This window comes from Ursus maritimus, unplaced genomic scaffold, assembly GCF_017311325.1.
Source record: "Ursus maritimus isolate PB19 unplaced genomic scaffold, ASM1731132v1 scaffold_6, whole genome shotgun sequence".
NCBI lineage: Eukaryota > Metazoa > Chordata > Mammalia > Carnivora > Ursidae > Ursus > Ursus maritimus.
Window position 1 is genome coordinate 79,116,684 of NW_024426774.1, and position 19,163 is coordinate 79,135,846.

The 19,163-nt window shown below is 35.9% G+C and overlaps 1 protein-coding gene across 4 annotated transcripts in view; it reads left to right on the top strand.

Annotated features, from left to right (window-relative positions):
- The first annotated feature begins 1,005 nt into the window (after positions 1-1,005).
- The window catches only part of TMEM182 (transmembrane protein 182), a 226,186-nt gene continuing 208,028 nt past the window's right edge, over positions 1,006-19,163 (top strand). Inside the window, exons 1-3 of one of the 4 annotated variants that reach the window (XM_008699097.2) lie at positions 1,006-1,397; positions 1,634-1,733; positions 3,405-3,503. In XM_008699097.2, the coding sequence (XP_008697319.1) occupies positions 1,266-1,397; positions 1,634-1,733; positions 3,405-3,503 (331 nt within the window). In that variant the 5' untranslated portion in view covers positions 1,006-1,265. The remainder of the gene's footprint in view (positions 1,398-1,633; positions 1,734-3,404; positions 3,504-19,163) is intronic. The other 3 variants (XM_008699098.2, XM_008699099.2, XM_008699096.2) reach the window with 3 other exon arrangements.

The window sequence follows — 19,163 nt, forward strand, 5'->3', positions numbered from 1 at the left end:
GGGCTTACATCCTTACTGAAGAGTCATCTCTTGCCCTCACCGAATCTGTGTTTAAGGATCTGTCCCATACCAAGCAGAAGAAGCGGTGAAGGAAACTGGTAGAGCTGATGACTCTTCAGAAGATGCAGAAAATCATGTTATTGTTGAGAATATATATTAAAAGAAAACAGTAGACTTAGAGATAGTACAAATTTTAAAATATTACACAAATCCTTAAAAATACTCTCTGGCATATTCAGACATGAAAAGAGAACAACTGTAGAAGACAAGGCATGAAGAAAGTGTCGATTCATTAGGTGGTTTGTGTAAGAATCAAGTATGACTCATGAGGAAGTTGGCTATTTAAAACAAAGGGAAAAAAAGAAAGAGTAGACTAGGTTCTTTCATCTTAATCCATAAGACAATAGATTTTGAGACTTCTTTTAACCTGTCCACTTTGGGGATGGTTATTTGGAGTAACTTGTACAAGATCTGGGAGCAGCTGTAGAAAGTGCTGCATTTAAATGGCATATGTAGCATGAAAGTATTTTTTTGTACTTTTGTTTGTTACTTCATTCTTGATCTTTTAAGTATACATCTGAATGTCTAGTTTATACCCCTGGACTTTACTCTGTGTTACGTGTTATGTTAGACCACTTGACCCACAGATTATTTTGTATCCCGAAGTATCCAAAAGGAATTAAGAAATTAATTACAACTTCAGTTGTGTTCAAGAGAGCTCTTTGTGGTTTCTAATCATTGTTATTTTCAAAGAGAGAGTCAAAGAGAGTCTTAAGTGTCTTTGGCTTTGGGGTTGTAATGATCATTCTAGACGAAGAGGAGCTTGTTCAGACACTTAAGACGTTGGGCCAGTACTGCCAATGACTTCATACCACTCCATCTTCTTTCCACTTCTATGGATTACCCAACAGCAGTAATGGTCATTCTAGCCAGCTCCTGATACTCCTCTCTACAGTCAAGGGAAGGTCAGCTATTTTTTGATCCCCGTGGGAGAGAGACAGCTCCTCAATCAGTATCCTAAAATAGCTGGCTGTTCTCAGCTGCTGGGCTGGAGTCCCTCCAGGGGAGAGCAAAGGGAACACAAATCCACCCGCTGGGTGTAAGTGAGGAGCCACCACAACATGAGCTAGGACAGGCTTCTCAAGAAGATCCTGCTTACTCAAAAAACCTTTCTTCTTCTTCTTTTTTTTTTTTTAATTGAGAAGCTAGGTGTTTGCCATTTTTTAATTTCTTATTTTATTTAAAGGGAAGCCGGTGACTTGAAAATGAGACTAAATATTGCCATCTTCTTTGGAGCTCTCTTTGGTGCTTTGGGGGTTTTACTCTTTTTGGTGGCTTTTGGATCGGATTATTGGCTTCTTGCAACTGAAGTGGGGAAGTGTTCAGGTGAACAGAATGTGCGTTTCTTCTTCCAAATACTGATGTACTTGGTAGGGATGAGGATAACCTTATGTATCCTCTTGAAATCAGAGAACAGTATTGGCGTACCTATTTCTTCGCAGAAGAGATAGGTAGAAATCTATGATCATTATTATTTAGGGTGGAATACATTGCTTTAACATTTTTCTGGATGTGATAATTTAGGTTATGTATTTTATTTGATGGCATGTTACTTCATTTGTGTTCTGTGTAGATAGAGAACGTCACTTTCCACCATGAAGGATTCTTCTGGAGATGTTGGTTTAACGGGATTGTGGAAGAGAATGATTCCAGTATCTGGAAGTTCTGGTATAGTAAGTGCAATTTAGCTTTATTTTTCCCCTTGTCATTAAAATAAGAATGAACAGCTTTTTATTTAGTACAGATCACTTACAAGGTAGGATTGGATTCTTAACTATAGAATCTCGGTAGGACATCTTCAAAAGACTCATGAAGTGATTCTTTTTCAGTAAGTAGAAATGGCTATATAAATAATTATTTTATTTTCTAACCTAAAGTGGGAGTCTGAATATTTACGGCAAAACTGAATTATATGCTCTTTCCTAGCTCTTATTTAAAATACTGACTCTAACAACAACAACAAAAAAGACCCTTGATATTTTTCTGAAGTGTCTATTATTGCTGTGTTACAAATAAATGGGGTTGTTTTGGGTTTTTTTTTGGCTATCAACCCTTGAAATCTCAAATTAAAAAATTTAGAAATAGAGATGTGTTATTTTATATTCATGGCTTTAAAGTAAAAAAAAAAAATCTTTTTTTTTTTTTTTTTTTAATAATGAAACTCAATTACCAGCAGCAGTGGATGAAAGCTCACTCTGTTTGGGCTTTAACCAAGTTTGTGGGCAATATCAAGAAATGCCTGGCTTTTGATGTTTGCGTTCTCTCATAGAAACTTGAAAGTTCTCTTTTGAAGTAGAATAGCCTCTTAAAAATACGATGCATTCTTTTCACTGTTTTTCCTATATTATATTTATCTTTGAAAATCAATTCATCGAAAATAACTAGCTTTTATCTTATTGCATTCAACAATAAAAGAACTGCTTATTACCCTAAAGGTTATTGTAGGTTGAAATTATTAGTCTCCTTATCATATATTGCTGTGATATATCAAAATATGTGTACATAGTCATGATATATCAAAATATGGCATTTATGCATATAATAAAGAATATATAATAAAAATATGAGATCTTTGAAGACAAGCAATCTGACAGCAAGTTGGCATGTGTAAAAGGAACCAAGTAATGATGAAATGGAATTTTGCAAGAAATAGTTGACAGGCTTTCTTATAGTCATTTTGGGGAAGAGAAAGCGCATGTAATCTGCCAATGAAAAGTATTGAGACTCTGATAGAGTAAGTCAGACTGTGCAAGAGGAAGACTTTGCCAAGGACTTAGAGAAAGGAAGAATTTCACTCCACCTTTAAGGGGACACAGTGGAAATCTTCAAGTTTTCAGAAAACATAAAAGGTTTTTTCTTTGATTTTCTCCAAATACTAGAAATGCATTTGAATTATTAACTGGTATGACCTATCGTTTCCATCTTTTCCCTAAAAATAGAAGATAGAGTACTTTTTATGTTAATCAGAACTGATCAAGGTTAAATATACGTTTATTAGATTTTTAAAACAATTACTTTTTGAATACTTACTATGCGGTAGGCACCATGTTAGGAACTGGAGCATATGGTTGTGAAAATTAATGAAATGTAGTACCTTTCATTTTAAGTTGATATGAAGGGCATTCTCTGTACTGAACTAGATATTTTGGATGAATCCGCTTTATAGGTCCCCTGACCTGCTTGATGTGAGTTTCCCCGCCTCATTCAACAGTTCTCTGAATCTGTTGATCTAACCTGCAGTTTATTCAGCTTGTGTGCCCCAGACCCCATATTTCTCTTCTGTTAGGAATGAGTCTTCACTCATTTTCTCAATAACAACTACCATTGTTTTGTCTCCTTCCTAGCTAATCAGCCACCATCCAAGAACTGCGCACATGCTTACCTGTCACCGTACCCCTTCATGAGGGGTGAGCACAACTCAACCTCCTATGATTCTGCTATTAGTAAGTACCTCTGTCCACAGAATGCCTCTGAGAGGGACTTGTTTTTCTGAAAAAAATAATTTAACATATATCATTTCAACATTTTCTCTGGTATCAATCTACTATATATAAAATAATAGGATGCCATTTTTAATACACCATTTATAATTCTAATTGAATATAATTTAGGTTTAAAAGTAAAGCCACTGTAATTTACTTGCCACTTATATGGAACTTCTTAAAGTGTGTTTTCCGATGTGGAAATAATGATGTTTATTAGGAAGAACTGCTTCTTATGGGTTTAACTCACCTGAAACTAGTTTTACAATGAAAAATAATCATCATATACACCCTAGTTTTAAAACATTGATTTTGTAGCTGTTACACATACAGATGTGATTATGCTACTGTTTTCCTACAAAATGACTGAACTTTGTTGTATGTGATAACTCATAGAAGGAGAATAGTCAAATATCACTAACTGAGAGTCATGATTACCTTTAGTTTCTTTTGTATTTTCATATTGTTTGTTCTATGGAAAGTACAAAAACTTATTTTGTACAAAAGCACATAATATATACTTAAATCTGGTTTTATAGCAAGTACATAAGCTCAATATGTCAGCTTTATTTTCATCTGGTTTCATGAAGTTTTTAATAGGTGTGTTTAGCATAATCTTAAAACTAAGAGTTGGATCAGAATTTACCAGTGTTATAAACAGGGACAAAAATATTTGTTTTTTCAAAGATAATAAGTAATATATTTAATGTTCTGAATAATCCTATATTAGTCAGTATTTTCCAGAGAACCAGTACGAGGTATACTGATGGGGGTGGTGGTTGGGGAGTGAGAATGATTGATTGATTGATTGAAGGATTAATGGAGAGATTTTAAGGAATCGGCTTATGCCATTGTGGAGGCTGGCAAGTCTACAATCCATATGTTGGCAAGCCCGTAGACTGGATAAGAGTTGCTATTGCTGTCTTGAATCTGAAGGCTAGAAACTCTGGCAGAATATCTTCTTTAGGAAACCTCAATCTTTATTCTTAAGGTCTTCAACTGATTGGAAGAGGCCACCTCTATTATGGGTAGTCTAACCAAATTAGCACATAAGATTAACCATCACAAATCTTAACAAATCTTTACAGCATACATCATTTTTTTCATCTTTTTATAAAAACATGATTTCTATACCTTATAATTTTAAGTTCGCTGAAGGATATAGCATCTGCTTATATCTCACGATTAACATGACATTTTATGGAGTGGACGTGGGGTCTGGATAGGAAAAGAGGTGAGCTGACACACAACTGTGCCTGTCTATAAAAGTTGCTTGTGCATAAAATGGCTGTGGTTTTGGCTTTGAGAACGTGCAGTGTGGTGCTCTTTCCCGTTGAAACTGCACAAGGTAGTTCCCATTTGTCAAAGCCCTTTGCATCCTGTGTGACAAGGATTGATAAGAGATGGTAAGAGAAGAGACGGCATAGCAAAGAGTAGGAAAAACCATTTTGTATTACAAAATATGCAAAAAAAATATTCCCCTGACGTTCTGATTTTTGTAAAATGGACTAAGAAATGATACAAGGTTGACTTTCCACAACATTAGGTATTTGCATAGATAGTAAGATTGTTGTTGATACTCATATGTTCAGGTCCTGTGATGAGATAGGTATCATGGGCCACATATATTTTAAAATGAATCTACATATTTGAAAAGTCTGTACCTCAAGGAAATAGAAGAGAACTTGAAAAACAAGGTGACATGATCTAAACATAATAATTATGATGGAGATGGGGAGTAAGTGCATGTCACAAAAATTATACTGCAATTATGCTTAGAATTATTATGTAGCACTGCATATAATTACTGTGTCATTTTTTGGATCCGATGACAAAACCATATTCCAATTTTTTTTTTGTTTTAAATTATCAGACTCCTCTTTGGCTCACATATTGTAACTCCCTATTCACTTTAAGCAACTTTATCAAACACTTTAGCAAAAATGACTGAGAGGGGAAGAAGTATGCCCTACAACAGAAATAGCATATACATATTTCATTTACCTTCACAATAATGTACAATGATATCTGTCATTATATTTGGTTTTTCTTATGTTCCCTTTATCCAAGAGAAGAGCCACAGATATCGTTAGAAGGGTTTTACCTGATTGAAAGTGCATGTTTCCTAGTTAGTGGGGCCATCTAGTCTTTCCTATACTCCATAGCCACTCTTTGACTTCATGTAGCCTTAGAATTATCAAGTATTATACATTTGCTAATTTATCTTGGCTAAATTGAAGGTATTATTTGTAAAAGCTGGTGCATTCCAGCCTGGCAAATAATTGGTAAAATGGCTTTGTATTCTGAGTTTTTCCAGTTGCAGTTAGCCAGTATTGAAATCAGTGAAAACAATATAGTGGTGTTTAATTTTTCTGGAAAGGCTATTTTGCAATCATTGGATGCTACCGATGAAATTATTCTATCTCATAATATGGGGACTGACACTCAGAGAAACCATGTGACTCTGTTTTCACATAGCTGATCATCGGCAGAACTAATGCAAATGGCCCAAGGCTCTGGATTTTGTTTATTGATAATCTTATAAACTACAGTGAATGAAAAGGCAAATTTTAGTGTTTGCCCTTCTTTTTAAGTATAAGTCTTTTCATTGGATCTCAACAAAAGAACAATTTAACAATCTTAATGTTATGTTGGCTTTTTCTACTTTTCTATCTGATCCTGACCAGGTCTAATTCAATGTTTCCTTTATTTATTTTTGTCTCAAATACATATTTCAAAATTTGGTTATGCTCAAATCTAGTTATCTGAATGGTTGCCCAAGCCTAGAGAGGTTGTTAAAGTAGGATTTTGTACTTCGAGTCCTTTAAACAATTCCATTACCTTTTGATATCTGTCAGAATTAGATTTTCTGGTTTGTTTCATGATTAAACTCAATCACAGTTCGCTTATTCAGTATCATTTGGTAATGATGTATAGAACATAGATTAATTTTCTAGATAATTGAGCCCCTGAGTGAATTAATCATTTTGTTGGTGTCCCCATAGCCTTTGGCCACACCTACATTAAAATACTCATTATAAGTAACTGCAATTGTTTACCTTAGTTTCTTTATTATTTGTTGAAACTCCGTAAAAGCACAGAATGTATCCTACTCATATTTATATCCCAGGACATAGTATAGTGCACGGTACTTAGTAAATGCTTACATATCTCTATGGAATGACTTAGTGCAAGAACTCCTTGGTTTTCTTCTTAAGCAGAATATATTGAACATAATTTCTCCTTTTCTTGGTGAATTGGAACAAACACACACACACCATGACCTTCCTTGAGTTTCTCAGAATCAGTGTTTGCCCTCATGCTTCAGGGCCTTTGTACGTGGCATCCCTCCTCTCCAAATGTTCTTCTTTTCTTCTCCACCCCTCCTCCCTTCATTTTTCTAACAAGCAGGCTCATCGTCCAAGCTAGTACATACTTCAGTTTTCTAGGAAACCCTTCCTTGCCAGCCCTCTGCTCCACTAGTACATGGGCTAGACCAGGTTCTCCTTTATCAAGACCATTCTGGTTTTTCTTTTCTTTTCTTTTTTTTTCTTGAGTAGTCTCCATGCCCAACATGGGTCTAGAACTCAGAGCCCTGAGATCAAGAGCTGTATGCTCTACTGACTGAGCCAATGTTTAATTTACTATCCATAGCATAGATTTTAATTGTTTATTTGTGTATTTATTTTGTTAATGTATTTCCTTCCCGGTTCAACTCTAAGCTCTATGGCAGTGATGTCTTGTGTGTTTGGCTCACTGGTATACCCACTATAGACTGAATGCTAAGTGAATACTTTGGGGGAGTCTCGTTGCTACCCTATATTGTGATACTAATACTGATGCCCTAAGGAACTGTTGGTGAGTGTAGGAATTTTTCAAACCTTTACTAAGTGGACTTAGATTACTCTTAAATTCTTTTTCATACTTTTTAAATAATTTTTAGGTCTTCGACACTGCTTTCATTGCTTTTATTGTCAATGTTTATTTATTTTGTATTCTTTTCTGGTCTTCTCTTCCTTTACCCTCATACAAAATTGTAGAGTGAAGTGGATTATAGAATGCCAGAACAGGAAGGAGGCGGGTAGGCAAGATATTAGCCATGTGTTATGTTGTAAGTGACAGAAAACTAACTAGCTAAAAAATACGGGCAGTTTCCTTCCACAACAAGGTCAGAAGCAGCTGCCACAAGAATGCCATCAGGGCCCCGGGGCCTTTCAGGCTTTCCTCCCACCATCCTTGGCAGGGGCACAGTTGCTGCCACGCCCTTCCATCTTCAGAAGAGCAGAGTGTCCCTAGAATTCTCCAGTAGATTTTCGCCAATGCTCTAGTCATCAGGACAGTGTCACGTGGCCTCTGTAGGCTAGGACCTGGAGTTGCCAGCTCTCTGGTCAGAGGAGGAAAAGGGAGAAGGGCTGGGAGCCAGTGCTGATCCCTTAAAGGATCAACCAGTCTTCAGGGCTTGAACAAGGGCGGGGCAGCAAGGGTGAACAGGGAATAATGGAGACATTTGGTAAGGAGGACGGAAATATGAGCTCTAGGAGGAGCCCTGGGAGGTCACATTTGGAAGTGGAGGATGGGGATTTAGTTTGGATTTCAACATTTTAAAGTTGGGTTGATGGTAAAGCAGCATTTCAAAATAATTCAGCATGTAGCTTGATGTACAAAACTGACTTCCCTGAAAGACATTAATTAGAACAGCTGATACTGGTGAGGAATTACAGAGGTGGTTTTTGATATCAGATATAATCTTTAAGAAAAAAGTCATAGAAAAGGAGGTGGTAAAATGTCAATTATACTTAGAGGGAGAAAGAAAGAAGCAAAGACAGTCCGCAAAGGAGAAAGAAAAAGAAGCCTTGAGGAGCAAGCTGATAGCAGGCTGTCAGCCCTGTCACAGGGTTCGCTGGTGGGGAGATTCTTGGGAAGGAGTTGGTGGCCCTCAGTGACAAATGCAGAGTGAGTGGGAATGAGACGGGCACGAAGGATTAGATGGGATAATGCAAGAGTCCTGGCGGCCACTGAGAGCTGTCCCCACTGAAGGCTCAGCTACAGAGGCATCTCTTTCCAAACCTAAACCCACACGCCCTGCTGGTTTGGCCTGAGACTTGTAGGCCCGCTGCGCTGTATCCCACTCCTGCTTACTGCCCGTTCCCTTGGGTTGGACCTGATGGCCCTGCCCTCTTTTCCTGGCAATGCTCTTCCTCCCCCCAGGCAACCATTCCATTTCCCCACACATTCTGTCACCTGACTATAGCCCTACCCCAGGCTTCCTCCTCCTTCTCCTCTCCCTAGAGAGGTCAGAAAGCAGAGATGCTCACACAGGGGGCAGAGCAACAGAATGATGGGGTGTGAACCCTCATATGGGATGTTTGGGGAACGGGCAGCAAGAAGGTTGAGACCTTTGCGATTAGCCAGCACTTGGACTTGGAGTACCTACCAAAAGCACACAGGGTTTACAGAGAATACAAAGTCCTTATAAAAACAATCATACCCCCCCCACACCATTTTGCTTTACTATACAAGGCAAAATAAAATATAAATACCCTTATATTTGGCAATTTTAAACAGCACAGAAATGAATTAAGATTTGAGTCTAAAGTTAATGTAAATACTTAAATAAGTAAGAAGACATATCAACATGTCCCAGGTAAGATTTCATTGTGATGACCTCCTGCTTTCTGATCAATAATGCTGGTGTAGCTGGGTCTTATTTACCAATTTTTTTTCATGTTCAAATATGGTGAGTCTGGACATTGTCTTAAATTTACCAAACTTCCTTCTGTTCTGCTTTAGTTATATAGGAAAAAACCTACACTGCAAAATATAATGGAAAAAACAGTTCCTTTTTTTTTCCTCCTTTGGTCATAAATGTCAAGTCCCTAGGTATTGAGAGATACCTTAACATCCACTCAATGTCCTATTACTCATTCAGACGTTTGGGATTACACAGCCATGGCCACAGAAACAGTGTGATATTACACGGTGCCAGTGGTTCCCGATTTCTGGCTGACTTTTTATCTGTGACCCAGGGAAGGCTCCACTGCATTCCAGTTGGAGGGCACTCATAGGGCAGCTCACTCAGCCTTCTAAAGCTGCGGCTCAGAGGATACAGTTGGCTTTCCAGTTCCAGGGCCCAATATCAAAGCTGTGATTAAAAATCACTTTTTCAGAGGGTGTTATTTTGTGTTCCCTACTATTTATTCATGTACATCTATGGATTGATTGGCAGCTTATGTAACATCCCTGCACTAATGGGGAGATTACCTTCTGTAAACAAGAGTGTGTGTGTGTGGCTTGGCTTCTCCTCACGGAGGACAGGCTCCAGCCTCTACAGAGGCTGATATCTATTAAAATATCAGCCACACTCAGAAGTAGAAATCTCACCCAATCATAGAGAACCTCTTGGTGCCAGGCTATCGCAGCCTTAGCGGTACTGACATTTTGGCCCAGATAATTCTTTGTCGTGGAGCTGTCCCGCTTACTGGAGGATGTTTAGCAGCACCCCAGCCTCTACCCACTAGATGCCAGCAGCACCTCTCCGTCGTGCCAATCAAAATGTCTCTTAACATAGCCAAATATTCTGGGGTGGGTGGGCATGAAAGCATCTCTGGTGAGAACTACTGGAACACTCTAGATAATCATTGCTAACACTTCTGAGGACCCAACCTCTTCTTCAGAATTATACTGTGTACATTCTGTGCCCAGCTCCAAGTCTCCAAGCACATAAATAATGGTTAGTTTCCTTCTTCCATGTAGAATATGCAGACAAAAAAAAAAAAAAAGGAACAAGGAGCTGATCTGTATCTCTCTTATCTTTAAATATTACTGCTTCTGCTCCAAGTTGTGGATCTTTTCTTAGGAAAGATATTTACTCAATCCAATGGAAAAAAATATCAAAGAACTACCGTATCCTGGGCACTGTTCTAGGTGCTTCAGCGTCAGCCCTAAATTCTTGCCCTTATGAAGCTTTCATTGTAGAGGGGAGGCAGATGATAGACAAAATGTCAGTCAAGTACTTGGAGGGAAATAAAAGGGGTTGGCGTGTGTGGAGGCAATCTCAATATTAAACAAGGTGACCACAGAGGTGATGTCTGTTTTGAGTTGGCCAGCTCTGATTGAATGGGGCTCTGTCATCCAGCTAACCTGTCATGGTACCTTGATCCCTCTTTTGAAGACTAGATGGATGCTGTACAGAGAGTACTTAGCATAGGGGATGGCTTGTGGTAAGGGTTCTATGGGAGCTCCAAGCTGGACTTTCAGCCAGTATGTCTGTGTTCACTACTAGAGCCAGTGCTTCCTGGCTCTGGCTTCTTTATCTCCGCAAAGCTCACTGTACTTGGTAAAGGGGAGATTAGTATAGTATTGACTCACACATTTGTTAAAATGAGAAGAGATAATAATACAAATGCTTAGTAAAGTATTGCCATGTAGTTGGTATTCAATAAATGTCACCTATTTTATGGCAATATACCAATTTAGAGCACTGGAAATAAGTTCTCATGAGGGCACGTGAATTCATCATAGCTTCTCCCTAGTGAAATGCTTCCTGCTCTCTGAAGTGTGTACCTGTGTGTGTGTGTGTGTGTGTGTGTGTGTGCAGTCACATCAAGCACGTGGTAGAATTTCTGGCAAAGAATAAGGACTTCAAAAGTAGTGTTCATTATCATTATCATAAGCACCATCATCCTGGTACAAGATAGTTAATAATACCATCTGTATTGGCCAAGTTTGTCACTGTTTATCTAGTAATTTTTTATTAAAATTCATACAACAAATATTTATTGAGCACATACTATGTGCCAGGCACTGTTCTAGGTTCTGGGGAACAGCAGGACACAAAAAGATGGAAATCTCTGTGCCTGTAGGGCTGACATTCTGGAGAGGGGAGACACATAAGGCAAGATAAAATAAGTCAATTATATAGCACATTGGAAGATGACAGCGCTTTGGAAAAACAAAACATGAAAAGAGGCTGGAGACGAGGGGCTGACAGAAGTGAGAGTGATAAGAAGTCTGTAATGTGGCCAAAGGGAAGATCAGCTCTGAGAAAATGATATGGAGTGGAGACTTGTAGAAAGTGAGGGAAAATTTGTCTGAATCTGGCATGATCCTTTTAAAATTATTTAACAACCAGTAAGGAAATCTATCACATGGACAATACCAGTAACACAACACAACACAACAAAACTCTTATGTCCAGACTGCTATGTACCTTAAAATATCAGTTTTCCCTTTCTGTAGTTTTTAAAAAGTATTTCATTGTAGAAATTTCCAAACATTTACAATAATTATCAATATATTTTCTAGTATATGTGCTGCCAAAGTGAGCACAATAATTGTCAACACATTTTGTAATCAAATGATTATTACTGTGAATTTTGAGAGTTCTTTATATATTCTCGATATAAGTCTTTAGTATGTGTTTTCCAAACATTTCCTCCCAATCTGTAGCTTGTTTTTTCATCACCTTAACAAGGTCTTTCACAGAGGAAAAGATGTGAATTTTGATGAAGTTCAGTTTATGGAATTTTTCTTTAATGAATCATACTTATGGTGTCATATCTGAGAACTGTTTACCAAGCCCCAGGTTCTGAAGATTTTCTCCTCTTTTCTTCCAAAAGTTTTTAGTTTTGTGTTTTACATTTAAATCTATGATCCAGTTTGAGTTACTTTTGTGTAAGGTGTATGATTTACAATTTTTCAAATGTGTGTTCCATTGCTTTAGCACCATTTGTTGGAAAGACTGTCTTTCCCCTATTGAATTGCTTTTGTACACATGTTAAAATATAATTGGTTATACTTGTGTGGGACTATTTCTGGATTTTGTGTCCTGTTCTATAGATCTATATGGCTGTCTCTCTGTCAGTGCCTCCCCATCTTGATTACTTTAGCTATATCTTGAAGTTGGAATGAATGATACCTCCTACTAGGTTCTTCTTCAAAATTATTTTAGCTATTCTATATCCTTTGCATTTCAATTTAAAGTTCAGGATAGTCTTTTCTATATCTATAAAAAATCTTTCTTGGATGATTGAATTGCCTATATCAATTTGGGAAGAATTAATTTTATTATATTGAGTCTTCCAATCTGTGAATGCAATATATCTTTCCATTTATTTAGATCTTTAATTTCTTTCACCAGCATTTTGTAGTTTTTAGCTTATGAATCCTGAATGTGCACTATTAGATTTACATCTAAGTATTTCAATTTTTTGAGCAATTATAACTGCTATTATATTTTAAATTTTGGTTTCTATGTGTTTATTGATAATAGAAATATAATTGATTTTTTAATATTTACATTGTATCCTGAGACCTTGCTGAATTTACTTAGTAGCTTTAGGAAGTTTTGTTTTGTTTTATTTTTTATTTTTGGTAGATTATTTGGGATTTTATACATAAGGAGTCATGTCATTAGCATATAGGGATAGTTTTATTTCTTCCTTGTTTGTTTATATGCCTTTTATTTCCTTTTCTTGCCTTATTGCGTGGCCTATAACTTCCAGTATCACAGTGAATAGCGGCACTGAGAGCAGAAAGTCTTGCCTCATTTCTAGTCTTCAGGAGAAACAATTCAGTGTTTTTTCCTTAAGTATGATGTTGCTATAGATTTTTTTGTAGATGTTCTTTATTAACTTGATGTTCCCCTCTACTCCTTATTTCCTGAGAGTTTTTGTCATAAATGGATGTTGAATTTTGTTGAATGTTTTTTTCTGCATCAATTGATTTGGTCACAATACTATTCTTCTTTATCATATTAATATAGCGTATTACATTTATTGATTTTCAAATACTGAACCAGCCTCTTGTCGTAGGAATAAACCCCCTATGTTCATGATAAATAATTCTTTTTATACGTTGTTGAATTCTATGTTAATATTTTGTTAAGGATTTTCACATCTGTATTTATGAAGGATATTGGTCTGTAGTTTTCCTTTTTTTTTTCCTGCTTATCTAGGTTTAGTATCTGTAATAATGATTTCATAAAGTAAATTGGGAAGTGTCTTCTCTACTTTATTCAGAAAGAGATTGTGGAGAATTGGTGTTAATTCTCTTTAAATGTGTATGTTTGATAGAATTTACTAGTGAAATCATCTGGGTCAGGAGATTTAACTTTCAGGGAATTTAAACTTATAAATTCAGTTTCCTTAATAGTTACAGGGCTATTCGGATTATGTATTTAACATGTGATTTGTGGTAGTTTGTGTTTTTCTAGGAATTGGTTCATTTCATCTAAGTTGTAAAATTTATATGTATGGAGTTCAAAATACTCCCTTATTATTTTTTATGTATGCAATATCTGTGGTGATATCCCATGTTTCATTCCTGATATTGGTAATTTGTGTTTTATTTTTATCTTATCGGTATTTTTAGAAGATTGTTAATTTTGTTGAAATTTCCAAAGATCCTGCTTTTTTTTTTTCATTTTTTTCTATTGTTTTTTTTGTTTTAAATTTTATTGACCTATGCCCTTTCTTATTTCCTTCTTTCTGATTGCTTTAGATTTATGGATATAGATTTCGCTCTCAACACTGCTTTTGCTGTTTCCCACACTTTTTTTTTTTTTTTTTTTTTAAGATTTATCTATTCATTTTAGAGAGAGAGAGAATAGAGGGGAGGGGTAGAGGGAGAAGGAGAGAGAAACTTAAGCACACTCCACATTGAGCCTGGAGCCTGACATGGGGCTTGATTTTACCACCCTGAGATGACCTGAGCAGAAACCAAGAGTTGGATGCTTAACAGACTGTCCCACCCAGGTGCCCCTGCTTCCCACGGTTTTGATACGTTTTATTTTTATTTTCATTCAACTCAGTGTGTTGTTTAATTTCCCTTGAGACTGATTGTTTGACTCATAGATTATTTAGAAGTGTATTGTTTAGTTTCCAAGAGTTTGGAGATTTTCTTTCAATCTTTCTGTTATTAATATTTAGTTTGATTCCCTTGTGATCAAAGACCATACTCTGTACAATTTAAATTCTTTTAAATTTAATAAGGTTTGTTTTGTGACCGAGGATATGGTCTATTTTTCTGTGTATTCCATGACATTTGAAAAAACGTACTGTGGTTGAATGGAATGTGCTGTGAATGTCAGTTAGAGGCTTTTAGTTGATGGCATTGTTGAGTTCTTGTGTATTCTGGCTGATTTCCTGTCTAGCTGTTCTTGTAATTGGTGAGAGGAGATATAGAAGTCTCCAGCTGTAATTGTGGGTTTATCTGCTCCTCTTTTCATTGCTATCAGTTTTTGCTTCACATATTTTGCTGGGGTTTTTTTGTCAGATGCATGCACATTTAGTGTTGCTATGTCTTTTTGGGAGAATCATCCTTTTATCATTATTTAATGTTGCCAGTAATTTTCTTTGTTCTAAAATATGTTTTATCTGATATTAATACAGCTACTCCTTCATTCTTTGAATTGATATTTATGTGGTGTATATTTTTTTACTTTTTTAAATTTTCAATATTTCTAAATTATTATATTTGAAGTAAGTTACAGACAGCATATAGTTGGAAGATTTATTTTTTTTATCAAGTCTGCTAAGCTATATCTTTACTATTTAAAGACAGTTTTTTAGAGCAATTTTAGAGTCACAGCAAAATTGAGAGAAGGTACAGAGATTTTTCATATACCCACTGTTCCAACACATGCCGGCTGCCCCTATTATCATCATCCCACACCAGAGTGGTACATTTGTTACAACTGGTGAAGCTACACTGACACCTCATAATTACCAAAAGTCTATAACTTACCTTAGGGCTTACTCTCGACGTTGTGTATTTTATGGGTTTAGACAAATGTATAATGACATCTATTTGTTATTACATTGTCATATAACATAATTTCACTGCCCTAAAAATCCTCTGTGTCTGGGGTGCCTGGGTAAGCATCTGCTTTCAGCTCAGTTCATGATCTCAGGGTCCTGGGATTGAGCCCCACATCGGGCTCCCTGCTGAGCAGGGAGTCTGCTGCTTCTCCCTCTGTCTCTTGCCCCCTCCCATGCTTGTTCTCTCTCTCTCTCTCTCTCTCTCTCAAATAAATAAATAAAATCTTTTAAAAAATCCTCTGCGTTCTACCTATTTACCTCCGCTCCACCCCAATATCTGGCAACCACTGATCTTTTTATTGTCTTCATAGTTTTACCTTTTCTAGAATGTCATATTGTGGGAATCATACAGAATGCTGCCTTTGCAGATTGGTTTCTTTCACTTAGTAATATGCATTTAAATTTTTTCCATGTATTTTCATGGCCTGGTAGTTCATTTCTTGTTAGCACTGAATAATATTCTGTTGGCTGGTTGTACCACAGTTTACTTATCCATTTACCTATTGAAGGGCAATTCGGTTGCTTCTAAGTTTGGGCCATTATGAAGAAAACTGCTATAATCATCTGCATGTAGGTTTTTGTGTGAACACAACTTTTCAGATCCTTTGGGTGAATACCAAGGAGCATGATTGCTGTATAGAAAGGCAAGGGTTTCTTTCATTTTATAGAATACTGCTAAACCCTCCTGCACAGTGGCTGAACCATTTTGTATTCTCACCAGTGTTGAGATTTCTTACTGCTCTATCCCCTAGAATTTCATGTTGTCGATGTTCTGGACTTTGGCCATTTTAATAGGTGTGTAGTGGTATCTCATTGTTTTAATTTACATTTCCCTGATCCCATATACTGTGTTGCATCTTTTCATAAGTTTATTTGCTATCTTTGTATCTTCTTTGTTAAGATCTTTGTCTACTTTTTAATTGGATTTTTTTGTCTTCTTATTTTTAAGACTTCTTTGTATATTTTGAATCACAGTCCTTTATTGGATGTGTCTTTTGCAAATATTTTCTCCCACTCTGTGACTTGTCTTCTCATTCTCTTGACATTGTCTTTTGTGAAAAAAATTTTAATTTTAACGAAGTCGAGTTTATCAATTATTTGGATTGTGCCTTTGTGTTGTATCTAAACAGTCATCACCGTACCCAAGGACATCTAGGTTTTCTCCTACATTATCTTCCAGGAGTTTTATAGTTTTAGTGTTTTACTTTTAGGTCTATGATCCATTTTGAGTTAATTTTCATGAAGGGTGTAAGTTCTGTATCTATATTCAACTTATTGCATGCGGATGTCCAGTTGTTCCAATAGCATTTTCCTTGCTCTGTCTTAAAGTCTTTGCTCCTTTGTCAAAGATCGGTTGACTGTACTTATATGTATCTATTTCTGGGCTGTATATCATGTTCCATTGATCTATATATGTCAATTATTTTGTCAGTACCACACTGTCTTGGTTACTATACTATAGCTTCATAGTAAATCCTTAAGTCAAATAGTGTCAGTCCTCCAACCTTGTTGCTCTATTTCAGTATTGTGCTGGCTATTCTGAATCTTTTGCTTCTCTATATAAAGTTTAGAGTCAGTTTGTTGATATCCACTGAATAATTTACTGAGATTTTTATTGGGATCTCATAGATCGAGTTAGAAGAAGTGACATCTTGACTATACTGAGTCTTCCTACCAATGAACGTGGAACATCTTTCCATTTATTTAGGCCTTTGATTTTGTTCATCCGCACTTTTTGGTTTTCCTCATATAGATCTTGTACATATTTTGTTCAATTTATACCTAACTATTTAATTTTAGGGGTGTTAATGTAAATGGTATTTTGGTTTTAATTTCAAATTTTATTTGTACATTGCTGTTATATATGAACTTAGTTGACTTTGCGTACCAATCTTACTGCAGCCTTCCTATTATTAGTACCTGAGGTTTTTTTTTTTTTAGATTCTTTTAGATTTTCTAATAGATGATCATGTCATCAATGAACAAAGATAGTTTTCTATCTTCCTTCCCAATCTATATACCTATCATTTTATTCTCTCATCTCATTGCATTAGCAAGGACTTCCAGTGTAATGTTGGAAAGGAGTGGTGAGAGGGGACATCCTTCAGTATTAGTGGAATAGCTTCAAGTTTCTCACAATTAAGCATAATATTAGCTTTAGGATTTTTGTACATATGCATTATCAATTTGAGGAATTTCTCCTCTATTCCTAGTTTCTTTTTTCTTTTTTAAGATTTTATTTATTTTTGAGAGAGAGAGAGAGCATGAGCAGGGAGGAGGGGCAGAGAGAGAAGCAGACTCTCTGCTGAGCAGAGAGCCCAATGCAGGACTTGATCCCAGGACCCTGGGATCATGACCTGAGTGCAAGGCAGATGCTTAACAGACTGAGCCACCCAGGTGCCCTATTCCTAGTTTCCTGAGACTATCTTTTTTTTTTTTTTCTTAGTGAATTTTGGTACTGGATTTTGTCAGATGCTTTTTCTGCATCTATTGATGTGATCTTGTGATTTTTTTCTTTATTTAAGTTTGCTGATGTGATAGGTTTTATTAATTGATTTTTTAAAATGTTGAGTCAGCCTTGCATATCTAGGATAAATCCCACTGGATCGTGATGCATAACTCTTTATACACACTGTTGGATTCAATTAGCTAATATTTTGTTGATGATTTTTGCAGCTGTGTCCATGAGAGATATTGGTCTTTAGTTTTCTTGTAATGTCTGATTTTGATGTTAGAATGTTGTCCTCCTAGAATGATTTTGGAGGTATTACCTCTGTTTCTATCCTCTGAGATATTGTAAAGAATTGATAGAATTTTTCCTTAAATATTTGGTAGAATTGACCAGTGAGCCCATCTGGGCCTGGTGCTTTCTGGTTAGGAAGATTATTAATTGTTAATTCCATTTCTTTAATAGATATTGGCCTTTATTCTTTGAGTTTTGGCAGATTGTGTCTTTCAAGGAATTAGTCCATTTCATCAACATTATCAGATTTATAGGCATAGAATATTTCATAGCATTCCTTTATTATCCCATTTTTTGGCTGCTTATTGATTTTTTTATTACAGTATATTTGACATACAATATTATATTAACTTCAGGTGTACAATTTAGTGATTCAACATTATGAAGTGATCACCATGATAAATCTAGCTATCTTTTATTGCCCTTCTAATATCCATGCAAAAATGTAGTGATGTTACCTCTTTCATTTCTGATATTAGTAATTTGTGTCCTCTTTTTTTTTTTTTCCTTAGATAGCTTGGCTAGAGGCTTATCAATTTTGTTAATCATTTCAAAGACAATCTTTTGGTTTTGTTGCTTTTCTCTGTTGATTTTCTGTTTTCAAATTCGTTGATTTTTATTCTATATCATATTATTTCTTTGCTTCCAATTACTTTGGATTTTATTCATTGAACTCTTTCCTATTTCTTAAGGTTTAAATCCAGGTAATTGATATTAGATATTTCTTCTTTTCTAATACATGCATTTAATACTATAAATTTCCCATTAGACACTGCTTTTCCTGAATGCCACATATTTTGATAAGTTGTGTTTTCATTTCATTTAGTTGGAAATATTTTAAATTTCTCCTGAGATTTCTTCTTTGACCCCTGTGTTATTTAGAAGTGTGTTTTTAAATCTTCACATATTTTGGGATTTTCCAGTTATCTTTCTGTTATTGATTTCTAATTTAACTCTGTTGTTCTCTGAGAGCAGACATTGTTTGATCTCTATTTTAAGTTTGTTAAGGTGTGCTTTATGGTCTTGAATGTGGTCTATCTTAGTGAGTGTTCCATATAA